At 37.8% G+C, this 27771-nt stretch overlaps 1 protein-coding gene across 1 annotated transcript in view; it reads left to right on the forward strand.

Annotated features, from left to right (window-relative positions):
- Positions 1-27771, forward strand: part of TECTA (tectorin alpha) — a 187094-nt gene that overhangs the window by 113939 nt on the left and 45384 nt on the right. The window contains 3 exon segments of the mRNA XM_063436299.1: positions 6143-6526; positions 16566-16856; positions 26333-26636. Of these exon segments, the coding sequence (XP_063292369.1) occupies positions 6143-6526; positions 16566-16856; positions 26333-26636 (979 nt within the window).

Genomic DNA, 27771 nt, shown 5'->3' on the forward strand with positions numbered 1-27771 from the left:
ATGTTGAAGGCTGCACCTCACTTGTTTCTGGACAGTTTGAGACAGAACTAGTCACAGCAGCTTTCTGTAGACAAGCTGTGATAGTGGTTTGCTTCCAACACATTATTTTCACTGTACATTTCCTTATAGCAGGCATAGGCATTTCTTAGATCTCTAGCAACTTTGGTACTTCTCTCAAAGTTAGACTCTTGTGACTCAAATATATTAATTGCCTTTTCTATGTGCTGAAATGTTTCCTCAAGGCCTTTCAAAGTGAAAGAATGAACAGGAGTTTCAGGTGCAGTAACATCTTCTACCTCTTCAACTTCCTCTTGTTCTTCCATATCTAAGAGGTCTCCATTTGTAAATTCTTCCATGTGTGCTTCAAGAAGGTCATTCATCTCAGTTGCAGAGACGTCCAGGTCCAATCTGTTGGCAAGAGTAACGATTGCTTCTGTGTTCTGCTGTACAATTCCAGCTGGTTCTTCAAACCCTTCAACATTAGTACCATTCCAATGAGGGCCAAACTTTTTCCAAACACCTTTCATGATTGTCTCTGAAATTTCGCTCCAGGCATATGCTGTAATTTTTATTGCATCTAAAATGTTAAATGATTTTCTCCAAAAATCTTTAAGACTTGGACCTGTCTCGTTATCTGTTGCTTTAATCAACATTTAAAATGTCTGCCGAAGGTGCAGTGCTTTAAATGTGGTGATAACACCTTGGTCCATTGGTTGCAAAATAGAAGTTGTATTTGGTGGCAAGAATATGATTTTGACATTATGGTGATAATGTTGAAGAGAGGATGGATGACCGGGTGCATTATCTACAAGCAGAATAACTTGAAAAGGTATTGTTTTATCTTCACAATATTGTTTCACTTCAGGTACAAAATAATGTGCGAACCAACCTATAACAGCGAAGCAGTAACCCAAACCTTTTTATTGGCTTTCCATATGACTGGCAGTGTGCTTTTCACAATTCCTTTAATCACATCATCATGCGTTTTAACTTACAGTCTCCAGCTGCATTCCCACCAAGCAATAAAGTTAGTCGATCTTTCACTGGTTTACAACTGGGCATGGATGATTCTTCTTTTGCAATGTAGCTGCTTGATGGCATGTGCTTCCAAAAGAGACCGGTTTCATCAAATTTAAAAAACTGTGATGGCGAGTAATTTCCCTCTTCCAATATTTCGGCCAACTTAGCAGGAAATAATTTAGCTGCTTCTGTATCAGCACTTGCAGATTCTCCAAGGATTATGTCGTGCCAACCAGCTCTTTTTTTGTAACGATCAAACCAACCACTGCTTGCAGAGAATGTTTCTTCAACGTTGCCTCCTTTTCTTTGTTTCAGCATCTCAAAAAGTGATAAAGCTTTAGCACAAATGGTAGCATAAGTAACAGGCATATGGAGCCGTCCAGTTTGATCACTTATCCATGATGTTAAATGTTTTTCCATATGAGGAATAAGGCTTTCATTTTCCTTTGTTCATATCCAAGTAGAACGCAGGGATTGCGCATTTTTTACTTCCTTTAAATATTTTTCTCTGTCTTTCAAAATTGTACTCACAGTTGATTTACTTATTGAATATTTGGTACCTAATTCTTTAGTGGTATTTCCAGCATCATGGTCTGTTATAATGTTCAATTTTGTTTCTAATGTTATGGCTTTTTGTCTTTTTATATTTCCATTACAAGCACCGACTGTAACATCCTTTTCTTTTTGGTGGCATTATGAGTCCTCCTTCTTCTTTCTCAACTCTCCTTTATCAATTTCCTTTTCCTTCTTTAATTTCACACCTCTCTCAAGTTATCCTCCTCCTCTCTTACTTTCAGGCTTGCATCTCTCCTTTATCACTTTTTTTGCTCCTTTTTTTTTTTTACAGCTCTCAATCTCTTCTCCTTCTTTTTTTACTTTAAGGCTTGCACCTCATTACCTCCTTTTATTTTTAGAGCTTTCAATCTCTACTCCTTTTTTTTCTTTTTCTCCTTTTACAGTATTTTTTAGAGCTTTCAAGCTCTACTCCTTCTTCCCTTTCTTCTGACTCTTCAGCCTTCCTGCTGCTCCTTGCTATACTACCTGCCAAAATATGGTACAATGTCACGCACACACACACTTCATATGAAATAGACTGCTAAAATTACAAACACTACCTAACTTACATTTTACTACTTATATTTGTCTGTCTACAGCTGGAGTTCCCAATTCATTTTTCCCTTTGGAACCCTTTGACATAGTGTAACAACATTGTGGTAAAAAAATGAAAAATTGTGCCTTTTTTTTTGTATGTGCCTGTGTGTGTCAAGGTGTGCATATCCATGCTTGTATGTGCCAGTGTGTGTATCTGTGTGTGTGTATATCTGACACACAGATACACACATGTACACGCACACACACACACACGCACACACACACTGGTAAATAGTGGCACACAGATACACACATCTTGACACACAGTGTGTATCTGTGTGTGTGTATCTGTGTGTCAAGTTGTCTGTATCTGTGTGTCAAAGTGTGTGTATCTGTGTTTCAAAGTGTGTGTATCTGTGTTTGTATGTATCAGTGTGTATGAATCTGACACACAGATGCACACACTGGCAGATAGTGGCACACAGATATACACACTGACACAGATACACACACCTTGACACACAGTGTGTATCTGTGTGTGTGTATGTATGTATCTATCTGTCTGTCAAGGTGTGTGTATCTGTGTTTCATAGTGTGTGTATCTGTGTTTGTATGTGCCGGTGTGTGTCAAGGTGTGTATATCTGTGTTTGTATGCACCACTGTGTGTATCTCTGTGTCAGTGTGCCTCTGTGTTTGGGCGTGTGTGTGTGTATATGTATCTGACACACAGATCTACACACACACACTGGCACATAGTGGCACACAGATACACACTGACACACACCTTGACACACAGATACACACACTCAGATACACACTGACACAGGCATCTTGACATAGTGGCACACAAATACACACACACACTTGCACCCACAGATGCACACTGGCACATACACACACTGACACACTCATATACACACACACACTGACACACACAGGCACATACAAACACACTGATACTCTTTGACAGACACACATACACTCTCACTGACAAACACACATACTCTTTGACAGACACACATACACTCTCACTGACAAACACACACACTCTTTGTCAGACACACATGCCCTCTCACTGACAAACACACATACTCTTTGACAGACACACATACACTCTCACTAACAAACACACATACTCTTTGACAGACACATATGCACTCTCACTGACAAACACACATACTCCTTTACAGACACTCATACATTTTTTTACATTTTACTCCACCCAGCCCCCCTACCTTTAGGAGTGCTGGCATGGAGTCCCAGGGGTCCAGTGGGGCTGCTGAGTGGCTGGCATGTAGAAGCAGTGATCTCCCTCGCGCACATCTTAGTGATGCCGGAGTGACCTCATATTCCGGCTCTAGCATCACTGCTGCACTGCTGGAGCTGAGCAGGGAGATCAATGCCCACTGTTCCCTCGCCGCCCGCAGCCATTTTATTAAAATGTTTTTTTGCCGAACCCCAATTAGTGTTCCGCAGAACCACCAATTGGGAAACGCTGGTCTACTGAAAGGGGGGAAAAGGGTGGCTATATGGTTGTTTTACACTATAGGGTCAGGAATACATGTTTGTGTTCCTGACCCTATGTGTTCCTTTAATTCTAGTTCCAATCGGGACAGCACATATCCAAAATTCTTTTGCAGCACTCGGGACATGGAATTGATGCCTTGACAACATTTTGCGTAGCACAAGCATTTTTGATGTACAGGTAGTCACACTATGCAAATTTGGGGATAGTTCCCCAATATGGCACACAATGAAATACTTATGGAAAGGTACAAAGACTTAGCTGAATCCCTGGCAGTAAAAAGAATACTGCTTTATATGTGTTATTTGTGACCTTAAATTATAGAGAATGATTCAATAGTTGTCAGAATGCCTAGAAGCAATAAACACTAATGAGCACCGGACATGCTGAGATAAATGCTTCCAAAACTGCAGTATAGGAGAAAAAAATATCTAGAAGTCAGGGGTAATGTAATTAGGGAAAATGCAAGAAGTCAAAAGCACACTCACATTAATCTCAGGCAGGCACACACACACACACACAAACCATTTTTACACTTACCTTTCACTCCTGTTCACTCTCCCGGCCACAAATTAGTTTTCCAGTGCCCTAAAGCACATCCACGGATCGCTGAAACAAAAAAATGGTGGCAAAAATAAAATGGCGCCCGCATCCGGATAGCGGGAGTTCGTAAACCGGAAATGCCTGTATATGTGTGTGTATATATATATATATATATATATATATATATATATATATATACACACAATAATCAATAAGGGTGCACTCCTGGACATGAAAAAAGTGTAACTGGTTTATTGTGCAAATATATTTGCACAATAACCTCCCCCCCCCCCTCCCAGATGTCCTGTGGCTGTCCAATTACAGACTTTCCAATGCACAAACAGGGAGATGAATGAGCATTATAAGTGCTTTCCCATACTATGTTCAGTCAGTCTGCTCTGGCTTAAGCCAACCATCAGAGCTCTCTGAAAAACCCTTTTAAGGTTTTAAAACCTTCCCTATGCTGTGAGTGGGGGCATAGAGGAGTATTAAACGTTACTTGTACTAACGTGGTGGTCATATGCTTACAGTTAACCCTGACTCCTGGAGCGACCTAAATGGCTCGACCATTGGCTATTTTGATTGCTTCAGGATTAGGGCATATGGCAGCTAAGAATTCAGTTCTTCAGCTTTATTGCTGATTGGCCCAAATTCTGACAAATCTCAATTCAACTGAAACTGAATATCCAAGTCTAATATTAACTAGGTGAGTTGAAAACATATGTAACTAATATTTGCCTGTCTATTTATTAACTTATAAGTCACAATTAAATATAGTTTGTAGCGGATCCAGGGTAACTCGACCGGTTACTTTCGGCCAGTCAGGAACCATTTACAGTATCAAGAGACCCATTTCTTCCCCCCCCATAACCAGGCGACACACAGTCCTGGAGGTACAACATGATTGTATTATGCCACACTCGGCATTTATGCATATCCCCATGCAAGGGATCTCCAACACAACCATACAGGGTCACAACCCAGGATCCTCCCCCTCCCTGGGTTACTATCACGGGAAAGGGACTTTGTTCGCTTTGTCCCCAAAGCCCATCACCCAAACACAGGGTTTCCCACACCAGACGACAGGGGGTCTTCTTCCCTGGAGCCTCTGTGCCTGGGAGTCAAAGCACGGGAAAAAGGGATCGTCCCTTTGTCTCCCAGACACTAGCCAGTGCCCCAAAAATGCTCACCCCTCATGATGGCCCCTGTCACGAACCATCTCCATTCGCTGGGTCCCTGTGTGGGAACCAGGCAAGGGAAGCATCTCCTTTCAGGATACGAATGCTCCCCCTGGGTCCGTTCGACAATACGAAATGAACACTCATTACTTACTTCCCTTGCAGTTTCACACTTATGTTGTGAGTGCGAACGTTCTAATTATTTGGTGCAAACATTTTAATCGGGCAACAGGGTGGTCCTCGTTTGGGGATGGCGTTCGTCTATGCGAAATGGCGGCCACCCAGGGGAAGCACGCGTCTATGGTTTCTCTTGTGGTTTTAGCACCAGGTCAAGGTGAGAACATTCTAATTGACGTTCTAACTATGGTTCTTAATGGGCTATTGGGGTGGACTCCGTTTGGGAGGCGAATGGCTTCCCTTCGTGGAGGCACTCCTGAACGGGGAGTGGGCACAAAACACGAAAATACAGAGGAAACCTATGAAAAGAAAAGGGAGATCCATGAGCAGGCAGCTGTTCTGCCACATAGTTTACCCCTTCAAATCATTTGGTATGTTGTATAAATTAAATGGTAAAAATTCCTGTAAAATCAATTTATTCCAGTGTGTAAATACTTGAGATTGTGGAAATATCCAAGGGTGGTGAATACTTACATGAAGCACAGTCTTTCAAATGTAATAGCAGGATATTTTTTAAAGAATCCAGATGACCCACTATAACCAAAATCATGTCATTTATGTGATGTTTTGCCTTATGGTGTTTTCTTCTTGTGTTTGTATCCTCAGCCTAAGCAGCTGTTCTGGAATAGTGACTGTACCAGACGCTGTCGCTGTTTTGGCCGAAACCTCATCCAGTGTGACCCACGGCACTGCAAATCAGATGAGGAGTGTGCTCTGAGAAATGGAGTAAGAGGCTGCTTCAGCAAAAAGAGCTCTTACTGTATTGCTGCAGGAGGAGGTGTCTTTCGAACTTTTGATGGAGCTTTTCTCCGCTTTCCAGCGAACTGCGCATTTGTATTGTCCACAATTTGCCAGAAACTTCCAGATATTTCCTTCCAACTCATCATTAACTTTGATAAGTGGTCCTCTCCAAATTTGACTGTTATCTCACCTGTTTACTTTTACATTAACGAAGAACAAATACTCATTAATGACCGCAACACTGTGAAGGTAAGATCGATTTCCTATATGTACAATCAGTGGTATTTCTCATATACAGTCACATGACCCATGGCTGTTGCAGATTAGAAAATTTACAGATTCTGTCAGTTAATTGCCGTAGATGTTCATATCAGATTGTCATTATTGACATATAGCATTTCTCAAATATAAGCTAAGACTCAGTCATATATCTACCTTAAAAAGGGGTGTCACTTGTTTACAAATGATCAAAAATGTATTTGTTTTGTTTACACAAAAATTAAACTGCTATGATTATTATTTTCAAATATATTTATGATTTTAAAATGCAAAACCATCAGATTTTTTATCAAATGATTACGCTTGAGACTACTGTACTTTCATCAGCTTATTTTGTATTCTTCCTTTCTTACAAATGCTATAATAATCTAATTTTAAAATAATATTAAACCAAATCTCATAGATAATCTAGGGACTGTCTATAGACCAGGGGAGTGTGCCTTCCCTCACTGAATTGAGGATCAACCAGATAAAAAGAAGGATGCCCATAAGTAGTGAAGGAGAACCTGAGAATATTTTTACAGCAATGCTTTTAGTTTTACCTAATTTATACCAATCTTTAATACTGCAAGATAAAACACAAAAAATGCATAAAATACTTGAAATTTTAATTTCATGTCTGATTTTTGCCTTCCCTCCCACGGCCACAAGAGAGTAGAATTGGCCACAATTGGTTAGGGGGCCAGTTTATTACATTGGGGAGGGGCTGCAGTGCATTAATTTGAGGGAAGGAGGGGGATGGTATTAATTTGGGGGAGGGAAAGGGCAGTGTATTACATTTGGGTAGCTTTTTACCACACATGAAAGGGGCAGCTTTTTACCACACATGCACAATAGCCTCCCAATGGTTTCCTATGGGAAAACATTGGATTGGCTGAGATCATCAAATTTGAAGATCTCAGCCAAAGTGAAGAACACACTCATAGGAGTTCAAAATCAACAAGATAATGTATTTTTTTTATTTTAAAGCTGTGTAACAGCATACATTCACCATTTCAGTCCCATTACCAAACTTTTCTTAATATGTCAAGATAGTTAGATTGAAACATTGGTTATATGCAAATGCACGTGTACTTAAAATAAATTTGCTCTTTTGTTTAATTTGAAGCCCTGAGAGAGTGAGGACGTCAAGTGTCAGTTGAGCAACTTTTTTATACTGTACTTTTCTAAATAAACCTATGAAAACTGAAGCTTTAGTTTTTTTGCGGCCCACATAAACGTAAGCCTTGTTTATTTGGCCCGTGTTAGCCTTTGAGTTTCTCATGCTTGATCTAGAGGCTATTGTGCATGTGTGGTAAATTGCTGCCCCTTCCCTCCCCCAAAATTAATACACTGCCCCCTCCCTCAAATTACTGCACTGCAACCCCTCCCCAATTTAATATACTGGCCCCCCTACCCAATTGTGGCCAATTCTGGTCTCTTGTGTCCGTGAGAGGAAGGCAAAAATCAGACAGAAAATATCTTGCAGCCACAGCACAAAGCAGCCCATGGGCCTCAAGTTTGACATGTTTGTTCTAGATATTCTTTATTGAATTGTAACCACTCATATACAAAATAAAATCTCTGATATGGCAAAGAAGATCCATAAAACATTTACACTGGTGTATGTGTAACATGCTTCTTGAATTAACCACTTTCAATCAACCATTCAACCATGTGACATATTCCTCACAAGTTGTTTCAGTTGAATCTGGCATCAACACTACATTAGTGGAAAAAAGAAAAGCCAACAGAACAGCTGAAGATTTTTATTTAGATGAAATCTTGAAGTAGTCTGCCCAATGACTAGCTTTGCTGAACTTTGTCAAGAAACAAAAACAAATTTGCCATAGCATGACTTGTTACCTTCTTGGATGCTATTACCTATCTGACTTTACAATATGAGCACTGCAGCAAAGAAAAAAATTGTTGTCATTTTAGTGCTCTATTTCTTTTGTGATTGTCCCTTTAGTAAGCCTAAGAAGCTGGGCCTGGTTTACAAAAGGAGTTGAAATATTCAATAGAGTGGGACCTCGGTTTACGAATTTAATGCGTTCTCCGGGACGTTTCTTATTGCGAAACATTTGTAAACCGAAACGCGGTTTCCCATAGGAATGCACTGAAAACCAATTAAATCGTTCTTGAGGTCAGACAAAAGTCAAAATGAGCTGGCATGGAAACCAACCCACAGTGCTGAACACACGATAAAAGGCATGCAAACGACGAAGCTCAGCTCCCTACCTTTCCACAGCTTGAGAAATGCACCAAAAAGTCCCAAAACAACTGAAAACTATTTCCAGAATGGCTCCAAAACTCGATGCAAGAGCCGCTCCAACACCTCCACACTCGATGCCACGTGCTACCCACAGGCTCCAGCATGCTATAAACCTCCCAGGTGCAATGCATCCTGGGAAAACTCCCTTTGTATTGAAAAAATAATTTGTAAACCGGAAATTATGTTAACCGAGGCGTTTATAAACCGAGGTCCCACTGTATCTTTGTTTTGAACCTCAGTGTACATCATAACAAGTGCAAATCTCCAAAACCATTCCAACATGTTTTAGCCTTGCTTTAGAACATACCTCAACAATAATATTTGCTTACCTCTTTTTGGGATTAATGGAGCTATATACTAATATACATATGGATCTTTACTGAATGTGTAAAAACAATGAGGCTGCATATGGGGACATTTCGGACTGCAAAATGTGGACACTGTTTAACAAGGTCCAGAACAAACGCTGCCAGATGACCTAAATCCGGACCTGAATGCTTCAAATTCAGGCCTGGATGCTTTAAATAAACTGTCCACTGACAACTTGTCTGACAACCCATAAAGTTCCACCACAGCTAATCTGCCCATTCCTGGCCATGTGATCATGATGACATCGCGATTACATGGCCTGAATAGCAGTTTTGAGCACTGCCTGCAGGGGGAAAAAATAGGATGCATTTGCCGGTCTTAGGTTAAAGGTGACTGGTGTATTTATTGAAAAAAATCAATCAATAATTCATCATTTCTGCGTACAAAACAATCAATGTTTGGACCCTTTAACCTCCCTGGCGGTATTCCCGAGCATGACTCGGGGTTAATTTTCGCTGCCAGAAGCGGTAACCCCGAGTCACGCTCGGGGTAGATAACAGAGCCCCCGGAGGTAAGATGTACTTACCTCCGCCGCGATCCGCTTCGGGAGGACTGCCTCACAGCCCAGGCAGCCCTCCCACGGCAAATCAGGCCCCCGGGGGCCATGTGATCGCTCTCAAAGAGCGATCACATGGCCCCCTATAGCTGGCTGTGGATCTGCCAGCAGGGGGACTGTTTGAAATATCAGACAGTCCCCCTGCTGGTGGGAAGTATAAAAAAAATATATTAGACATGTGTAAAAATAAATTAAATATATTTTTATATATATATATAATATGTATATATATTATATATATATATAATATATATACATATTATATATATGTAACGTCATACAAAGTGTATTTTAATATTAATATAAGTATATATATTAATATTAAAATACACTTAGAATGACGTTACATATATATAATATGTATATATATTATATATATATAATAGATGGACATATATATATTATATATAAATACGTATAATTAAAATAATAAATAAATAAAATAATAAAATAAATAAATAAAATATTGAAACAAAATTTAATATAAATTATATATGCATATGTAATTTCATTTTAACTGTATTTTGTTATTAATATATATATATCGGTAACAAAATACACTTAGAATGACATTCTATATATATATCTATATATAAAATACAAATAACCGCAAATATATATATATATATAGATAAATACATATAATTACATAAAAGATTACATTAGTATACACGTAGAATTTAAATAACTATAAATGCATATATATTAAAATTCTACATGTATATTTAAATAATCTTTTAACGTAATTATGTGATTTGATTAATTAAAATTTGATTGACATGCCTGACAACACAGGGAGAAAGTGCAGAGAATTTAATTCGCAAGCACTATATTTGACCCTGTAACTCTCCAAGACACCATAAAACCTGTACATAGGGGGTACTGTTTTACTCGGGAGACTTCGCTGAACTCAAATATTCATGTTTCAAACTGGTAAATTGTATTACAACGATGATATTTTAAGTAAAAGTGACGTTTTTTGCATTTTTTTACAAGCGAACTGCACTTTTATGGTCTATATTATTGTTGTAATATGTTTTACTGTTTTAAAACACTAATATTTGTGTTTAGTGAAGTCTCCCGAGAATAACAGTACCCCCCATGTACAGGTTTTATGGTGTTTTGGAAAGTTAGAGAGTCACATATAAGGCTTGCATTTCATTTTTTTCACATTGAAATTTGCCAGATTGGTTATGTTGCCTTTGAGAGCGTATGGTAGCCCAGGAATGAGAATTACCCCCATGATGGCATACCATTTGCAAAAGTAGACAACCCGAGGTATTGTAAGTGGGGTATGTCCAGTCTTTCTTAGTAGCCACTTAGTCACAAACACTGGCCAAATATTCGTTTTTTGCTTTTTTCACACAAAAACAAATATGAACGCTAACTTCGGCCAGTGTTTGTGACTAAGTGGCTACTAAAAAAGACTAAACATACCCCACTTTCAATACCTTGGCTTGTCTACTTTTTCAAATGCTATGCCATTATGGGGGTAATTCTCATTCCTGGGCTACCACACCGTCTCAAAGGTAACATTACCAATCTGGCAAATTTCAATTTGAAAATGGAATGTTCTATATTTGACCCTGTAACTTTCCAAAACAACATAAAACCTGTTAATGGGGGGTACTGTTGTACTCGTGAGACATCGCTGATTACAAATATGTGCATTTTTTTGCAGTAAAACCTAACAGTATTATGACATTCACAGTTAAAATGTCAGACGGAAATGCAAATTTAAAAAAAAATCTTATTTTCTTACATTTTTTTTACTTTTATTCATAATAAATGATGTTCCATATATGAATAGTTAATGATAGATTAAAGCCCTGTTTCTCCTGAACAAAATGATATATAATAAGTGTGGGTGCATATAATTTGAAAGAGGGGAACTACGGGTGAACAGACATATAGCGCAAATTCCAGTTTTTGTTTACGTTTTGTTTTGATCAGAACGTGCACTATTGACTCCGTCCTGAAGGGGTTAACTTCTCCTTGCGATCCAGCGATGTCCCCGCGCTGTGATTGCCGGTGAGAGCCCCGGCGGATGCCTCCATCTGACTTCCTGGTTCCGTCTCTGTGAGCCACAGAGGCTCATGGGGGCGGAACTGGGCGGGTAATTCAAATGCAAAAAAATGGTACCGCTTTTGGTACAAAATTCCTGGCATAATCATACCGCCAGGGAGGTTAAGGGTCTTTTTTTTTAAGATCACATATAAAGTGTAAATGTGGCACCATATAAGAAATAAACCATAAAAACATACCAATAGCATGTGAAGACAGCTTGAGGACTGATTACACCCGGAAGTGAACTGAATCCCATGTGACGTGATAGCCTGACTCAACATGGTTGCTAGGAGATTACACAACAAACCTTTGTGTCAGAGGATTGTGAAAGGTAAGTGAAAAAAGGCATAGGATTGGTATAATCCGAGAAATCATATACTATGCATATACGCTGAATAGTGTGTATAATCCTTAACGTACGGATGGAGAGACCTCCAGCAATCTGACAGTCTCATATCTTTCAAAGTTTTACGAATAAAACGTATATGAAATTGAGAAATGCAGCTATGGTCAGAGGAAGAATCAAGTAGCGGGTCAAACTGAGCATTAAAGTCCCCCTCCACAATCAGGTTTCCCTCCGCAAAACTCTCCAATTTAACCAGAGTTCTCCCGGTGAACTGTGCTTGTCTACGGTTGGGGACATATAGAGAAGCGAAAGTGCGTGTCTTGTCAGAAATAATGCCTTTTAGGAAAAGGAACCTGCCGTGCTGATCATCCATACGCCCAAGTTTCCAAAACTGCAGATCTGCTGCAAGTATGATAGCTACACCCGCCTTATGGGCCGACGGGTGATTACAAAAGTAGTTAGTCGGGTAAGAGCGATCAGAAAGTCATGGGGCCACGCCCTCTATAAAATGCGTTTCCTGTAAGAGTGCCACCGACACATGGTCTTACTTCAAGACTCTCAAAAAGTGCGGTGACCTTCAATCCAGAATATTCAAGCCCCTGCAGTTCAGGTTAAGGACAGACAGAGGAGCCGGGCGAAAAGGAACACCAATCAAAGTTACACACCCACACTCACCCAGACGTGGGCCCTGCGGAAGCCCACAAGGAAATGCAAGGAGATGCACAAGACCAATACACCAGGACACAATAAACATTGTTGAACATTAATCCTCTGTTATATCTATGATTTTATTTATTCCCTTGCTCTTCCAAGAATTTATCTTAATATTATCTAGCATATCATTAAACACTGCGATTGAGAGTGCATCTATTATTCTGTTCTGTAGTGCAACTCTTTTCCCAAATATATCCCACCAACCTGCTAGATCTCTAATTATATGTGATTTTGATCTTGCCTCAGCTATAAAGTTTTTATTGAGATCTAAAATCCAGAATAGAGAGGATAAATTCTCTACCCCTGTGCTGTCTTTTTCTATTGAATACCATTTTTCCTTTTCTGCGGATGTATTCTGTGACAGAAATATATGAAACAGTCTACTGGCCTGATAACATTGTTGGATTTCTGGGCAACTCAAACCTCCATTGTTTCTTATCCTGGCTAATTTTTTAATTTTTACTCTTGGTTTCTTTCCATCCCAAACAAATTTTTAAAAAGAGGCATGGAACACTAATAACCCGTTTTCTGGAGAGGGATAATTCTCCATAAAGAAAACTATTTTGGTAAGATATATTAGTATATTGATTCTGCTTGACCACGAGAATCCCAACCCCCTCCAATCCCGTAGTTTTTTTCATTTTGTTTTAATAAGGGTAAAAAAATTGCTTCTATTAACTCTTTTACTTCTGATGTAATGGTTATACCCAAGTATTTCAAACTCTTTTTATTCTTTGGGAGTCCAACATTTTTTATGATAAAATTAACTGATCTCTTGTTCATGTTCTTGGCTACTGATTTGTCTAAATTTACTTTATAACCTGATACTCTAGAGTACCTATTTATATCTTTTAACACTTCCGAAACAAAGGTCTCTGGATCTTCAAGGATCAGTAGTATATCATCCTCATCGATATTTAGTTTAACCTGCCCAAACGGATATCTATAGCCTGTAATTTTTTTATTTTGTCTTATAGCAATGGCTTAAAGTTCTAATACTAATATGTATAACAATGGGGAGTGGGGGCAACCCTGTCTTGTCCTGTTTTTAATATTATAAATTTGAGAAGTAAATCCGGATCCCATTATGTTTTTGCCTGTGGAGAGTCATAGAGAGCAGATACCGCTTTTATAATTGGGCCTGAAAATCCAAATTTGTTTGTGAATTGATTTAAAACAATGGTTTGTATTGGCCATGAATATATTTGTATAATGTTATCATATTCCCTCTAAGGCGACGTTTTTCAAAACTAAAGAGGTTTAAATTTGTTAACCTTTCTTCATAGCTAAACTGTTCCATTCATTTTATTAAATTTGTAGGCCTCATCTGCACTTTCTAGTGCGATAATGTATTTCTTTAGAACCTGTGCACAGCATATTCAAGATGTGGTCTTACCAGCAATTTATAAAGAGGTCAAATAATATTCTCATCCAGAGAAATAATGCCCTTTTTCTTGCATGACAATACATTACTGGCCTTAGCCACTAATGATTAACATTGCACATAGCTTGTCTATAAACATTCCCAATCCTTCTCATGTGTGGTTATCTCTAATTCCCTTCCATTAAGGGTATACGTTGCTTGTGCATTCTTTACGACAAAGTGCATAACTTTGCTTTTTTCTACATTAAATTTAATCTGTAATTTGAGTGCCCAGTCCCCCAGTCTATCTAAATCCCTCTACAGCAGAGAGTAATATCTTGCTCACCTTGTATTACTTTACAGAGTTTTGTGTCATCTGCAAACACTGAAACATGGCTTTCAATGCTTTTTTCAAGATCATTTATAAACATGTTAAATAGAAGGGGTCCCAAAACAGAACCCTGAGGGACACCACTTGCCACGTTTGTCCAGCTTGAAAATGTGCCATTAATGACAACTCTCTGTACTCTATTTTTAAGCCAATGTTCTACCTAAGAACAAGAATTTTCATCTAGACTGATTTCTTTGAGTTTAAACACTAATCTATTGTGTGGAACTGTATCAAATGCCTTGGAAAATCCAAATAGATCATATACACTGCAACACCCTAATCTATACTTCTACTTACTTCTTCCTAGAATGCAATCAAGTTAGTTTGGCATGACCTGTGCTTCATAAACCCATGCTGATTTTTACTGATAACCATGTTCTTCTCAAGGAATTCTTGAATATTATCCCTTAATAACCTTTCAAATACCTTCACAGCCACAGAAGTTAAGCCCACAGGTTTATAATTTCCAGGCAAGGATTTCAACCCCTTTTTGAATATAGGAACCACATCTGCTTTCCTCCAATCCTTTGGAACACTTCCTGAAAGAAAAGACTCTTGAAAGATTAAGATCAGAGGTTCACTTATTTCCACACTAAGTTCCTTAAGTACTTGTGGATGAATACCGTCAGGCCCTGGAGCTTTGTTTATATTAACTTTCTTTAGTTGCTGCAGCACCTTGTCTTTTGCAGCACATTGTCAATTTTTCTGCATATTTTTTGCAGCAATTATTTGCATATCTATTGCCATAGGTTCTTTCTTAATATATACGGAGGAGAAATAGTTATTTAAAATTTCTGCCTTTTCCTGGTCTTCATTAAATAACACCCCATCCCGGTTTTTAGCGTACCTACACTTTCATTTTTTTTTTTTTTAAGAATCAATGTACTTAAAAATGATTTGAGGTTGGTTTTGCTCTATTTGGCTATCATTTTTTCATGTTGAAGATTAGCGAATCTAATCACCTTTTTGCACACATTATTGGCTTCCTTATATCTTTTATAGGATGCCTCTGATTTGTCCGATTTAAAGGCTTTGAATGCCCTCTTTGAATGCCCTATTCTTATTTTTAATTTCTTGATTTCTTGATTCACTTTTCCACTAAGCCAAATTGGTTTTAATTTGTTTATTTTATATTTATTACCCAATGGTAAATACTGAGAAATGTACCTTTCAAATATTTGTTGGAAGATATTCCATTTATCCTCCGTGTTCTTTTCGCTAAAGGGTTTATGCCAATCAATATATTGTGAAGCTCCCCTTAAGCTCCCCTTAACTTATTGAAATTTGTATTTATCCTTCCTAAACAGTGTGTACCCATTTAAGTTAACTGCCCAGTCAAGTGTCTCATCCCAACATGCTTCAGTCACGCCTATTATGTCATATTGGTTAGTGTATGCAATTGCCTTAAGTTCACACATTTTGTTATTTAGGCTCATTGCATTAGTAAGCATACATTTAATATTATGATAAGTTACTTTATCAATATTACATACCTCCTCTGTTCTGAGCTTGCCCCTCCCCTATCACCACCCCCTTATACTGAGCTAAAGCCCATCTCCTTTCTTTTCTATCTCCATTTTTTCTAGATTGCTATGACGCTGCCCCCCCTTACTACTAGTTTAAAATCTCCTCCAACCTTCTAGCCATCCTGTCACCCAGCACTGCAGACCCTCTCCCGTTTAGGTGCAATCCATCACTTCTATAAAGGTTGTAACGCTAATCACTGTAGCGTGTGGCACAGGTAATATCTCCTTTTCTTAAGTTTGCTACCTAATTCCCTGAAATCATTCTTTAGGACCTTCCATCTTCCTCTAACTTACATCTAGCATACTTATCTTATAAATGTACAATTAAAGGTGAACAGAAGACGTTTTGAAGGCATGGTAGGCATCTTCCAAATGTTTTTTTTGTATTATGCATATTAATTTAATCTTAATTTTTTTTTTTAGGTAAATGGCACACAAGTTACTGTCCCATTTGTAACAGGACTGTCAACTAAAATTTACAACATGGAGGGTTTTTTGGTCATAGACACAAGTCCCGACATTCAAATTCACTACAATGGCTTCAACATTATTAAAATAAGTATCAGTGAAAGACTTCAGAATAAAGTTTGTGGTCTTTGTGGTAACTTCAATGGAGATTTAACAGATGATTATGTGACACTCAGAGGAAAACCAGTAGTGAGCAGTGTTGTTTTGGCACAGAGCTGGAAGACTAATGGAATGCAAAAAAGGTGAGTAAGAAAACACAAGATTGTGTTAAATATGTATATCCCTAAATAATCAGAGAACTCAGATTTTCACAAAAAGATCAGTTAGCTGCTTTGATCAAGACAGCACCATAAACTATCAACATTTCAGTCCTCTATACTGGGACAGTTATCACGATTTTATCAAGATTTAATTTTTTTTTGGTAAATAATCCAAGTGCTCTTCTTATTTGTGGATATCTATTTGACAATATATACAATTCATAATGTGGCCTGTGATTTGTAATGGCGCTTCCTACAGTGTGTATGCAATACACATTCTTTGTGACCCTGCTTATAGATTCAGCCTTCTCACTTGCCAAAGTAGGAACCTTGAACTTGGTAGATACAGATCTTGGGGGAATATGAGAATGGGCTACCAACTAAGGAGGGGGAGAATGGGTGACTGTCTGCAGGAGGTAAAGGAGGAAAATAGGTTTTTGGGTATGACTAACTGGCTACTGCTAATGGAAGTGAAATGGGCTACTGGCTAGGGGGGAGGAAATAGTAGCTTTGGGGCAATAAACTATTGAGTAAAGGGTTATGGGCTAGTGGCTATAGTGGGTAGTGCAATGGACTATGTCTATGGGAGTGGGGATGCAGTAATACTTTTAGTGTGTGGAAATGGGTGAATGGACAGACAATAAAAGGTTTAAATACACCCCTTATTTCAGATACACACAGTATCACTCAACACAAATACAGTCCTGCATTCTCACACACACACACACACACTGAACTTCATCACACAACAGTTAATTCCCTCACACTGACCTTCGTAACATGTATACCACTTTATTAGACACTAGACATTTTTATGGAAAAAAAATAGGTTCCTCTGTATCAAAAAATAATATTGGTCTATTCGGGATTCGTTCATGTGTTTCAGTTTGGATGATTTTCGGCCATGTGATCATTACAGGAAAACAATTCAGGTAAACAAAAACCAGTGTACTACAATATATATTATGTATGTATTTTGCAGTACATTGATAGGTGCATTTGTATATAAAATCTTTATAATATTCCCATTATTTATAACTGCTCCTCCATTTTTTCCATCTACTGGTCACTTCTCGCGTGACCTGTGAATAAAATAAACATTTAGTGGTCTTTCCCTAATCATCACCCATCTATTTTCCCATTAATCATATATTTTTTGGTGCCACAGACGGAATTGATTTTGTTTTGTGATTTGGTCATATGGTAATTCAATATTTGGAATTTTAGATGACTCGATCATCAAAGATTCGGATGAGACGCAGGTCTAACAGACATACACATATATCCTTTAACCAATAACACAAATATATACATACTTGCAATGAAGACCCAAGAAGTATAGGCAATAGCAGGATAGATGTGTCCTGTCTTTGTGTTGCACAGACCTGTTCCTGGTCCCTTAGCTGTGATTATGCTTGAAAGTCAGGTGTTAGTCAGAATATCTCTTGAAATCTTGACACCCTCTGCAACCATAAGTGTGATTACAAAGCAGTATAGGGTTTATATTATAGTAACCCTGTATGTTCCTCTACCATGTGGGCAGCAGAATAATTGCTTGCTGCCCGGAACCTTGTTAACCTTTCAATATTAGAAGCAATGAATTAATGTTAGAACTCCTGTCCTGTCCTTGGCAATCACCAGAATTACCTGACATGGCCTTATAGTTACAGCTATCTAGACCGAGACACTCCAATGAAAGACCTACAAAGTAGTCAGTTCAGGAAAAGATAGCTAATATCAACCTAAATTGTTGGAGGGAAAATTGTATACATTTGATTAAACAAATTATCTCAAATTGTAGGGTTATACAATTTCCTGATTTGAAATCTAAATTTAATCTCTCAAGAAATGAAATATATAATTACGTAAGAGTAAAAAAAAATTATAGAAAAATATATATTGAGAAAATCAGACAGAGGAGAAAAAAATCTAAAGATAAATGAAATGATTACAGATAAATGGAAAACTAAACTAAGTGTAAAAGCATCTGACTTAATAAGTAAATCCAATCTTTGTAATTCATTCTCCCCTAGATTATATTTTCAATAATTTCATTTTTGTTTCCAAAATAACAGTCTACCCAGATATGGCTTTTGTCCTCTTACATATTAGATTAAAAGAAATGTCTACTGATTGTAGAAATTTGGTTATACATATTCTGTTAGCATTTAAGCTACTGATGGTCAGAAATTGGAAACAAAATGCTGAAATTGATTTTAACAATCTGGTTTACTCAAACAGAAAACCAAATGATTATGGAGAAAGGCTTCTATCTGAATAACGACATAAATCTAACAAAATACGATAAACAATGGTCCAAGTGAAATGAATACAAATGTCAAGTCTGGACTTCTATAGAATATAATATTATATATTTAAAGATAAAATGGAAAATCTACAATCAAAATAAATATATTATGTTATCATATTCCTCTTCAGTATGATGTGAAAGAATGGAATGAATGATGATGAAGTATGTTTGTCACGGTATTAGAATATCAGGGTATTGATCTTTTTGATTCACACGCAAAACATTTTTGTTTTAATATATGTATAACATTGTAAAAAAAAAAAACGAGTTTGTAAGTGATCAGGTGCATATGTGTTTGTGTATATATAGTATATAGTGTATACCACTCTGTTGTAAAAAAAAATGTAAAAAAAACAAAAACAAAATGATAAATAAAGAATTAAAAAAAATATATATTTTGGGCAAACAAAAATGTTGACCAATCAATGTACTACTGCATTAAAAAAATATGAAGAGAATTTGCACTTAAAAAGTACAAGATTTGCAATTTTTGGGGATATTGTGCTTAATCTGGCATACTAGTACACAAAACCCGGAAAATAAGTTTCTAGATTTTCTAGAGTCACTAGATTTTCTTAGAAAAATAAAAGTTAACTTTTATTATTCAACATTTCAGATTTGGTTAAAAATGTTCATGAACGATTCACAGTGGTGAGTTTCACTTCAATTATTTATTGTGTGATATATATATATATATATATATATATATATATATATATATATATATATATGTTTTACTGTTTAACTGTAAACTTTTTCCTGATGAAAGATTTCAAGTATATCTGAAATGTTGAATATTAAATGAAAGCAATGGTTTATTTTTTCTATGAAATCCTCGAGTACTATTCTTCTTGCAAAAATATATATACATTTTGTATACTAACATGCCGGTTTAAGCACTAGGTACAAAAACATTACAAGTCTTATACTTTTTAAGTGCAGGTTCTCTTTATAATTGTATATAATGTATGTATTTTGGAATACACTGGTCTATTTTGCAACAAATACAGTTATAATTAAAATGATTCAACCCACAATGAAAATCAGGTTTATTGTCAAAATGTACAGACTTTCAGCTGTTTGCAATGAACAAATCAAAAATAAGCAATTGAAATAGCTCAACACAGTGAATACTTCAAGCAGTTTCCCCAAATGAAAATGCAACTTATGACTTCTCCAATCACAAAATGATTCAACCCTTTCATGGCAAGCATCTTTAGTACTTAGTAAAGCAACCTTTTGCTGTTATGACCTGCTGCAAATGAGATGCATATCCAGACACCAGCTTCTGACAGCTTTCCTGAGGAATCTTAGCCCACTGCTAATGAGCAATGGCCTCTAGTTTAGTAATATTTTTAGTTTTGCGTGCTGAAACCGCCTTTGGGGTTCAAGTCAGGTGACTGCAATGGCCACTGTAGAATTTCCAGGACTTTTTCTGCAACCGAGCCTTGGTGGAATATGAGGTATGCTTTGGGTCATTGTCTTGTTGAAAGGTCCAATGGCCCAAACTTCAGTTTCCTCACAGACAGCATGACATTTTCTCCTAGGATTTCCTGATATTTAAATTAATCTATCTTGCCTTCTACATGCTGCAGGTTTCCAGTGCCAAAGGATACAAAGCAGCCCCAGAGCATCAAAAAGCCACCACCATGCTTAACTGTAGGCAGAGTGTTCTTTTCAGCGTATGCTTCATTCTTCTTCCTCCAGACATTATTATTGTTCCACAGAACATGTTTTTTTAGCATATTGGGGCTGACGTTTCTTGTGCTTTTGTGTCACTATTGGTAAATCTTGGAGTTCTGGCATGGAAACCTTCTGCTTTTAGTATGCACTTTACTGTGTTCAGTGACACCTCAGTGGCTGTTGCCACTAAGTCTTGCTACAGGTCTTTTGCAGTCAATTGAGGTTTTTTTTCAAAACCTGCCTTCTCAGAAATTGGTTGCAGCCATTGATAGCTTACTTTTTCTGCCTGGCCCAGGTAATGTAACCATTGTTCTTTCAACTTTGATCTTGCAAGCTATGTTTCCAGCTGTGTCTCTAGTAAGATTCAGTGCCTTCGCTATCTTTTTGTATCCTGATCCTTGTTTGTGAAGATTGATGATCTCTTCTTGTCACGCCACTCCTTAGCTGATTTGCCCTCGTGCAGTACTCATACTCACCACTGTTTCTGTTTGGCACTGTTCCTCATTTCTTTTCATTTAGCACTTCACCTGGTCCTTGTTTAGCACCTATTTAGTTTGGGTTCTCCCCTCACTCCTGGCCAGATCATTGTTTCTTGTCTCCTGTCTCCTGTTTCCCTGGTTCCTGGTTTCCCGTGATTCTGGCTCCTGCCTCCTGGCTCCTTGATCCTGCATACTGTTCTTTGTTCCTGTGTTCTCCTGGGCTTCATCCTGTGTCCTCCTGGTCCTTCGTTGCTGTGCCCTCCGATCCTGTGTCCTGGTTCCGTGATCTCTGCTTTATTTCCAGTGATCCTGACCCTGCAGCCTGGTTCATTTATTTTGCCTTTGGTCTTGCTTCCTGGTATATCTGCCTTGTGATCTTTGGATCTGTGTCCTACCTATTACTAGTGGTGCCTGCACAATCCTGCCTTCATACCAAAGGACTATTTAAGTATTCACTGCCAGCACTATTCATGCTTATCCTATATTGTTATATACATTTTGCTATGTGACTTTGTATATATTTATTATGTTGTTTTGTTATCTTTTTGTACTTTGATTCACTATAATATATATTTCTTTATTTGCACTATTCATTGTGTCTTTTGCATTTATTCTTTGCTAAATTGGTTCCTACATTTAAAGGGATAGTGCTGTCTCTGGGCAGCACCCCTTCATGCCCATGACACTTCTCTTAACTTTGTGGACCATTATTTTGACTTAGTCATATTTCTAACATGCAGTCAAATGTGACACTCAACAAACCCCTAGCCAGTTCATGTATTTCATGTGTTCCAGCTCAAGCACACCTGTTGAAACTAATGAAAAAAAATAAATAAAGTAATGATGGCGCCGATTCAGAGGTCAGATAAAGTGGCCAATGAATCAGTGCCAGAGGCCTTCAAAATTACTCTCCCAACATAGGGAATAACCCTTAGATAATAGTAGAATAGAGGAAAGAGGAAGGGCCAAAAACTAAGCCCAAATGGAGAGTAATGGGGGAGGGAAGTTCCTACCTTTTAATGATCCTAAAGGAAAACACTAAATAAATAAATAAATAAAAAAAAAAAAATAGATAGGCAGGGGAGTAATACTGGACCAAGCCTGGGGGGATAATACTAAGACAGCTGCTCGCTATGCAAGGAGACAAGCTGATCTTTATCCTATTACAAAAAATCCCCCATCCGGCTTGAGAGACTCACAGTAACAGTGTTTTGAGTTACTGTGAGTCTCTCAAGCCGGATGGGGGATTTTTTGTAATATGATAAAGATCAGCTTGTCTCCTTGCATAGCGAGCAGCTGTCTTAGTATTATCCCCCCAGGCTTGGTCCAGTATTACTCCCCTGCCTATCTATTTTATTTATTTATTTTGTGTTTTCCTTTAGGATCATTAAAAGGTAGGAACTTCCCTCCCCCATTACTCTCCATTTGGGCTTAGTTTTTGGCCCTTCCTCTTTCCTCTATGAAACTAATGAAACCCTTGATTAGCTGCATCATGTGTGCTGTTGTGAGGGATTCTATTCAGGGGATTGAATAATTTTGAGGCTGGAGAAGTCGTCATAAGTTGCATTTTCAGTTCAATTTGGGGAAACCAATTTTTACTTAGATTGGGGTCATGTGTTGTATGTTGAATCTGTATGGTGGCACTATTGTATAATGTCAATGTATTATTAGGCTTAAAATTTGTATCAATGAAGAAGGATTATATTTCTAAAGTACAAGGGGAATTATGGTATTGTATATAGATTGTAAAAAGCTTACATTGAGAGTCCATTTTTTATAGCATTTTTATTAATTGCTGCTGAATTTCTGTTCAGAGGTCGACTGTCCTTGTATGCACATTGCACAGTGATAATACAGTTGAATCTGAACCACATGAAGCATTTGTTGTGTTAAGCTAATTCAATTGCTTTTGTTTGATTTGTTCATTGCAAATAGTTAACTGTCTGTAAATGTTGACAACAACCCTGATTTTCAATAAGTGGTTAAATCATTTTGATTATAACTGTACAAACACAAGTTCTGTCTGGAAAGTATCCAGCTATGTAATATGAAAAATAGAGACATCCATTAAAGAAGATACAAGAAACATTATATAAAGGACAATCCCCTTCAAATTAGGCACCTTGGGACCTGACAGAGTTCTCACAGCAGCTCTTCAACTGTTCAAAACACTCTGCAAAATCCTTTATTGGAATCACCATCAGCTGTCTCATCACATTAACCTTAATCTCATCGACGGTCTGAAATTTCTCTTCAAAGGTCATTTTAATTTTGGGAAAAGCCAGAAGTCGCAGGATGCCAAGTCTTTCAACAAATTCTCATCTATTTTTGAAGTTTTTGTGCCACACTTTTATTTGTGCTGCACTCATTGCATTGTCCCTTAAAGCCTTCTGACTCATCTGAATAGTTTTCGCGGAGAAATGTTCAAGCATAATGCAGATTTGATGCAGATGTGTTTTTCTACTCGCTCAGTCATTTTGAATGAGCTGGCAACACTGTACACATGCTTACTTAATGGCATCTAGTGCCCCCACTGACTAGTATAATGAAGTTGTCACATATGCACATTGCAAGTCCACTCTCTTTGGCTGTCAGGTTACATTGATGCAGTGCAAACTGTTCTCATTGTATTTGCAATGGCTGGACTTTTTCCATACAAACTTCAGATATAAAAGCCAATATAAAACACACCAAGAGTTTTTCATATACATCTGTAAATCTGTTTAATTGTGCAGTGGTTCTAGACAACATATGTCAATGTTTCAATACATTCCCTACCTTACACCATAGGGGTCTAAGTGAAGAATTGGACTATCATGCCTGGTAGGTTAATCAGTGTCTGTCTTTATTAATTTACAAATCCTTTTTTTTTTGTTTTGTTTTGTTTAATTAGATCCAATGTGAATGAAGTAGTTTATATAAAACTGTACTATATAGTATAAGTATATTTTATTATTTTATTAACCATTTGTATGAAAGTGTTTTTTATGTAAAAAGCCAACCAGCTTGTTGATAATTATTTGTTTGATTAAAATAGACATTAGTATAAGTATAAATAATATGAAATATTTGTGTATGATCCCTTTAATTTGTATATATTTTGTAATCTGCTTTTCAAAGGTGTTTTTTCTTTACAGGGTAGCTTCCCCATTAAATTAATGAGAGCTAATTCAATTGAATCACTTAATTGAATCATTTAAATGAATCACATTATTTCAATTCAAAGGGTTCCTTTTTATTATTGCAGCCCTGAAGTGTGCAGTGATTATAGTCCAGAGATGTTTGCATGCTGGCCACCCTGACTTATGAACTGTATTGTTTATATGGACTTCTATAAATTATTTATGCTGCTGTTCCCAAAGCTTGAGTAATTATTATATTGAGATCATTTGCACCATTATGGTACAGGTGTAACATTAAGAACAAAAAAAAGGTGCAAGAGAGTACTGAGAATGGACAACAGCTCAAATAGCCTGCCCTTCAGTGGGTCCCTGCCTGCATCCCGCGAGTGTGTGTGTGTGTGTGTGTGTAAGTAAATGTGTGCACAACTGTTAGTGTATGTCTGTGAGTAAGTGTATGGCAGAACCAAGCCCCGCCACTTGTGCCTGGAGAGGACTGCTTGCTAGCCTCTTGCCCTGCGACTATGGCCCTGGGATGTATTGCCCTTCTAGGAACTGATTTGGGCATGTTGTATTTTATTATGCTGCTACTGGCCCTTTAACCCCTTAAGGACACATGACATGTGTGATATGTCATGATTCCCTTTTATTCCAGAAGTTTGGTCCTTAAGGGGTTAAGAACCATCTGGGGACATACTGTGGAGTTACTGGGTGGCCACCATTTCATGTATCAGAGGCACATGGTGAGAACAATGGATGAAGCACATGGTGAGAACAATGGATGGCGGCCATTTTAACTCACAGACACTGTTTGGACTTTTCTACATGGTGCCATCTCGCCAGTATTTGCACATTGTGCAGTAGTTTTAAAGTATACAACAGGGGACACGTTATACAGTAATTATTTTTCATATAGCCTGTATATGTTCTGCTTGACCTCAAAACGAAGTGTCATCTCGTTATTTTGGGAATTGGATTGTATGCTGATTGCCAGGAGTGTAAGCTGATTGTATGCTTTTCCTGTTCAGCTGTTTACAGCATTCATATGCTTGAGAGCATTCGTATGCTTCTCCGGTTCGGTGGTTGTGGTGTCTGCTGCAGTGCTTGGAGTCCTCAGGAAGCCCTAGGAGCATCCTTCAACGGAGGTACCCAGTCGGGGTGCCCGTCGATCCATTACAAAGTGTGTCTGTTATTGTGTGTGTGTCTGTCAGTTTATGCCTGTGAGTGAGTGTGTGTGTGTGTCAGTTAATTCCTGTGAGTGTGTGTGTCTGTCAGATTATGCCTGTGAGTATGTGTGTGTGTCTGTCAGTGTATGCCTGTGAGTGTGTGTCTGTCAGTGAATGTCTGTGAGTGAGTGTGTGCTTGTGTTTGTGTCAGTAAATGAATGTTTGTGTGTGAGTGATGGGTGTGTCTGTCAGTGTATGTTAGTAAGTGTGTGTCTGTTAGTGTAGAGTCAGTGAGTATGTGTGTCTGTCAGTGAATGTGTGTGTCTCTCAATGTATGTCTGTGAGTATGTGTATCTGTCAGTGTATGTCAGTGAGTCTTTCAGGGTATGTCTGTGAGTGATTGTGTGTGTCTGTCAGTGTGTCAATTCAGTGAGGATGTGTTTGTCAAATCAGTGCATGTATGTCAGTGTATGTTTATCTGAGAGTATGTGCCTGTCGCTGAGTGAATTTGTCTGTTTGTGTCTGTCATTTAACGTGCGTGTTGGTCTTAAACAGGAAGAGGTGTGGCCTTGACCAGGAAGGGGTGGGGAAAATGTAAACGGGGGGCTGCCTGTGTATCATCATGCCTAGGGCAACACATATCCAAAATACACCACTGTATGCTATACATACATAGTATAAAAATATTGCAAGCTGAAGTTTAGAAATAATTTATTTTGTTTTCCAGTTGCAATGAGCTTCAATATTCTCAGTATGCCTCAACATGTGATAATGTGCATATTCAAAAGCTCCAGAGTGATGGATACTGCCTCAAATTAACAGATATGAAGGGATTCTTCCAACCATGTTATGGACTACTTGACCCTGTCCCTTTCTATGAGTCTTGCTTCCTGGATGGGTGTTATAACAACAAAAAGTTCCAATTATGTGGCTCACTAGCGGCCTATGGAGAGGCATGCAGATCATTTGGAATTCTCAGCACTGAGTGGATTGAGAAGGAAAATTGCTGTAAGGTTGAGTTATATGGCACATTGTTCAGTTACATCTTTAATCTGTTATTGCACATTTTTTTTTCCATTTTCCAAATAATATAATTATACAATAATGGGAATCATAACATAAAGCATGTTAGCTACACATATTATATAAATCTATGTTCCGTGTATCATTTAAAAACTAGTTTTGAGCTAAAACACTACCAAAATAAGGAAAAACTTTATTTATGGAACCTTCAAAAGGCTCTGGGAAATATTTAATGTGTTCCAAATTTCCCTTTGAATGATTGAGTTTAATACTTCTATGTTGTGGAGGTTAAGTACAAAGGAAGGGCCTTATTATGTACAGAAAACTATGTGTATAGTCCTACTAATGTGGAACATGCAATGCATGGATTTGATATATGGAGACAGCTGGAGTTATATGGTGTGTTATCATATATGCCTGCAGTCTGCATCAGTATTTCCTGCACAGCATGATGACGCATTCAGGATTCAGAGAACTGTGTAAGCTTAAAAGACACATACTCTGTTTTCCGAAACTCCATTTCTGCCAAATAACAATTGGTATACATACACTTCCAGGACCTTCATACAAACTCACTATAGGAGGCTTACCCAAACTCCAGCCCTCCAGATGTTGCTGAACTACAACTCCCATGATTCTCAGCCTATCTATTTCATTCATAGAATCATAGGAGTTGTAGTTCAGCAACATCTGGAAGACCAGAGTTTAGGGACCTCTGCACTCTAATATAACATACCTCCAAAGTGCCCCTGTATTGGAGAGACAGTCCTTACTTTGGTCCCAAATTCCCTCTGTCTTTCTTTTCTATCCTAATGTCCCTCTTTTCTAGGAGCTCAATATTGTTGGTGTGCCCAAGTGTTTATAACAGAGCTCCATAGCCATAATACTCAAATTAATGTGTTTTTAAACAACAATAAATGTGTTTAGAAATCAGCATTTGTAAATAAGATACATTGTTAAAGTTGTAAATTACATTTTAATTTTATAAATTGTTACTAATAGATCACCTAAAATGTCTTAAAACTGCCCCGCCCCTGACCACACCTCTCTTCCCACCCCTAAACTTAAAGTGTCCCTTTTTTTTCATTCGAAATGTTGAGAGGTATGGTATAGCAGTCTT

This window comes from Pelobates fuscus, chromosome 11, assembly GCF_036172605.1.
Source record: "Pelobates fuscus isolate aPelFus1 chromosome 11, aPelFus1.pri, whole genome shotgun sequence".
Taxonomy (NCBI): Eukaryota; Metazoa; Chordata; class Amphibia; order Anura; family Pelobatidae; genus Pelobates; species Pelobates fuscus.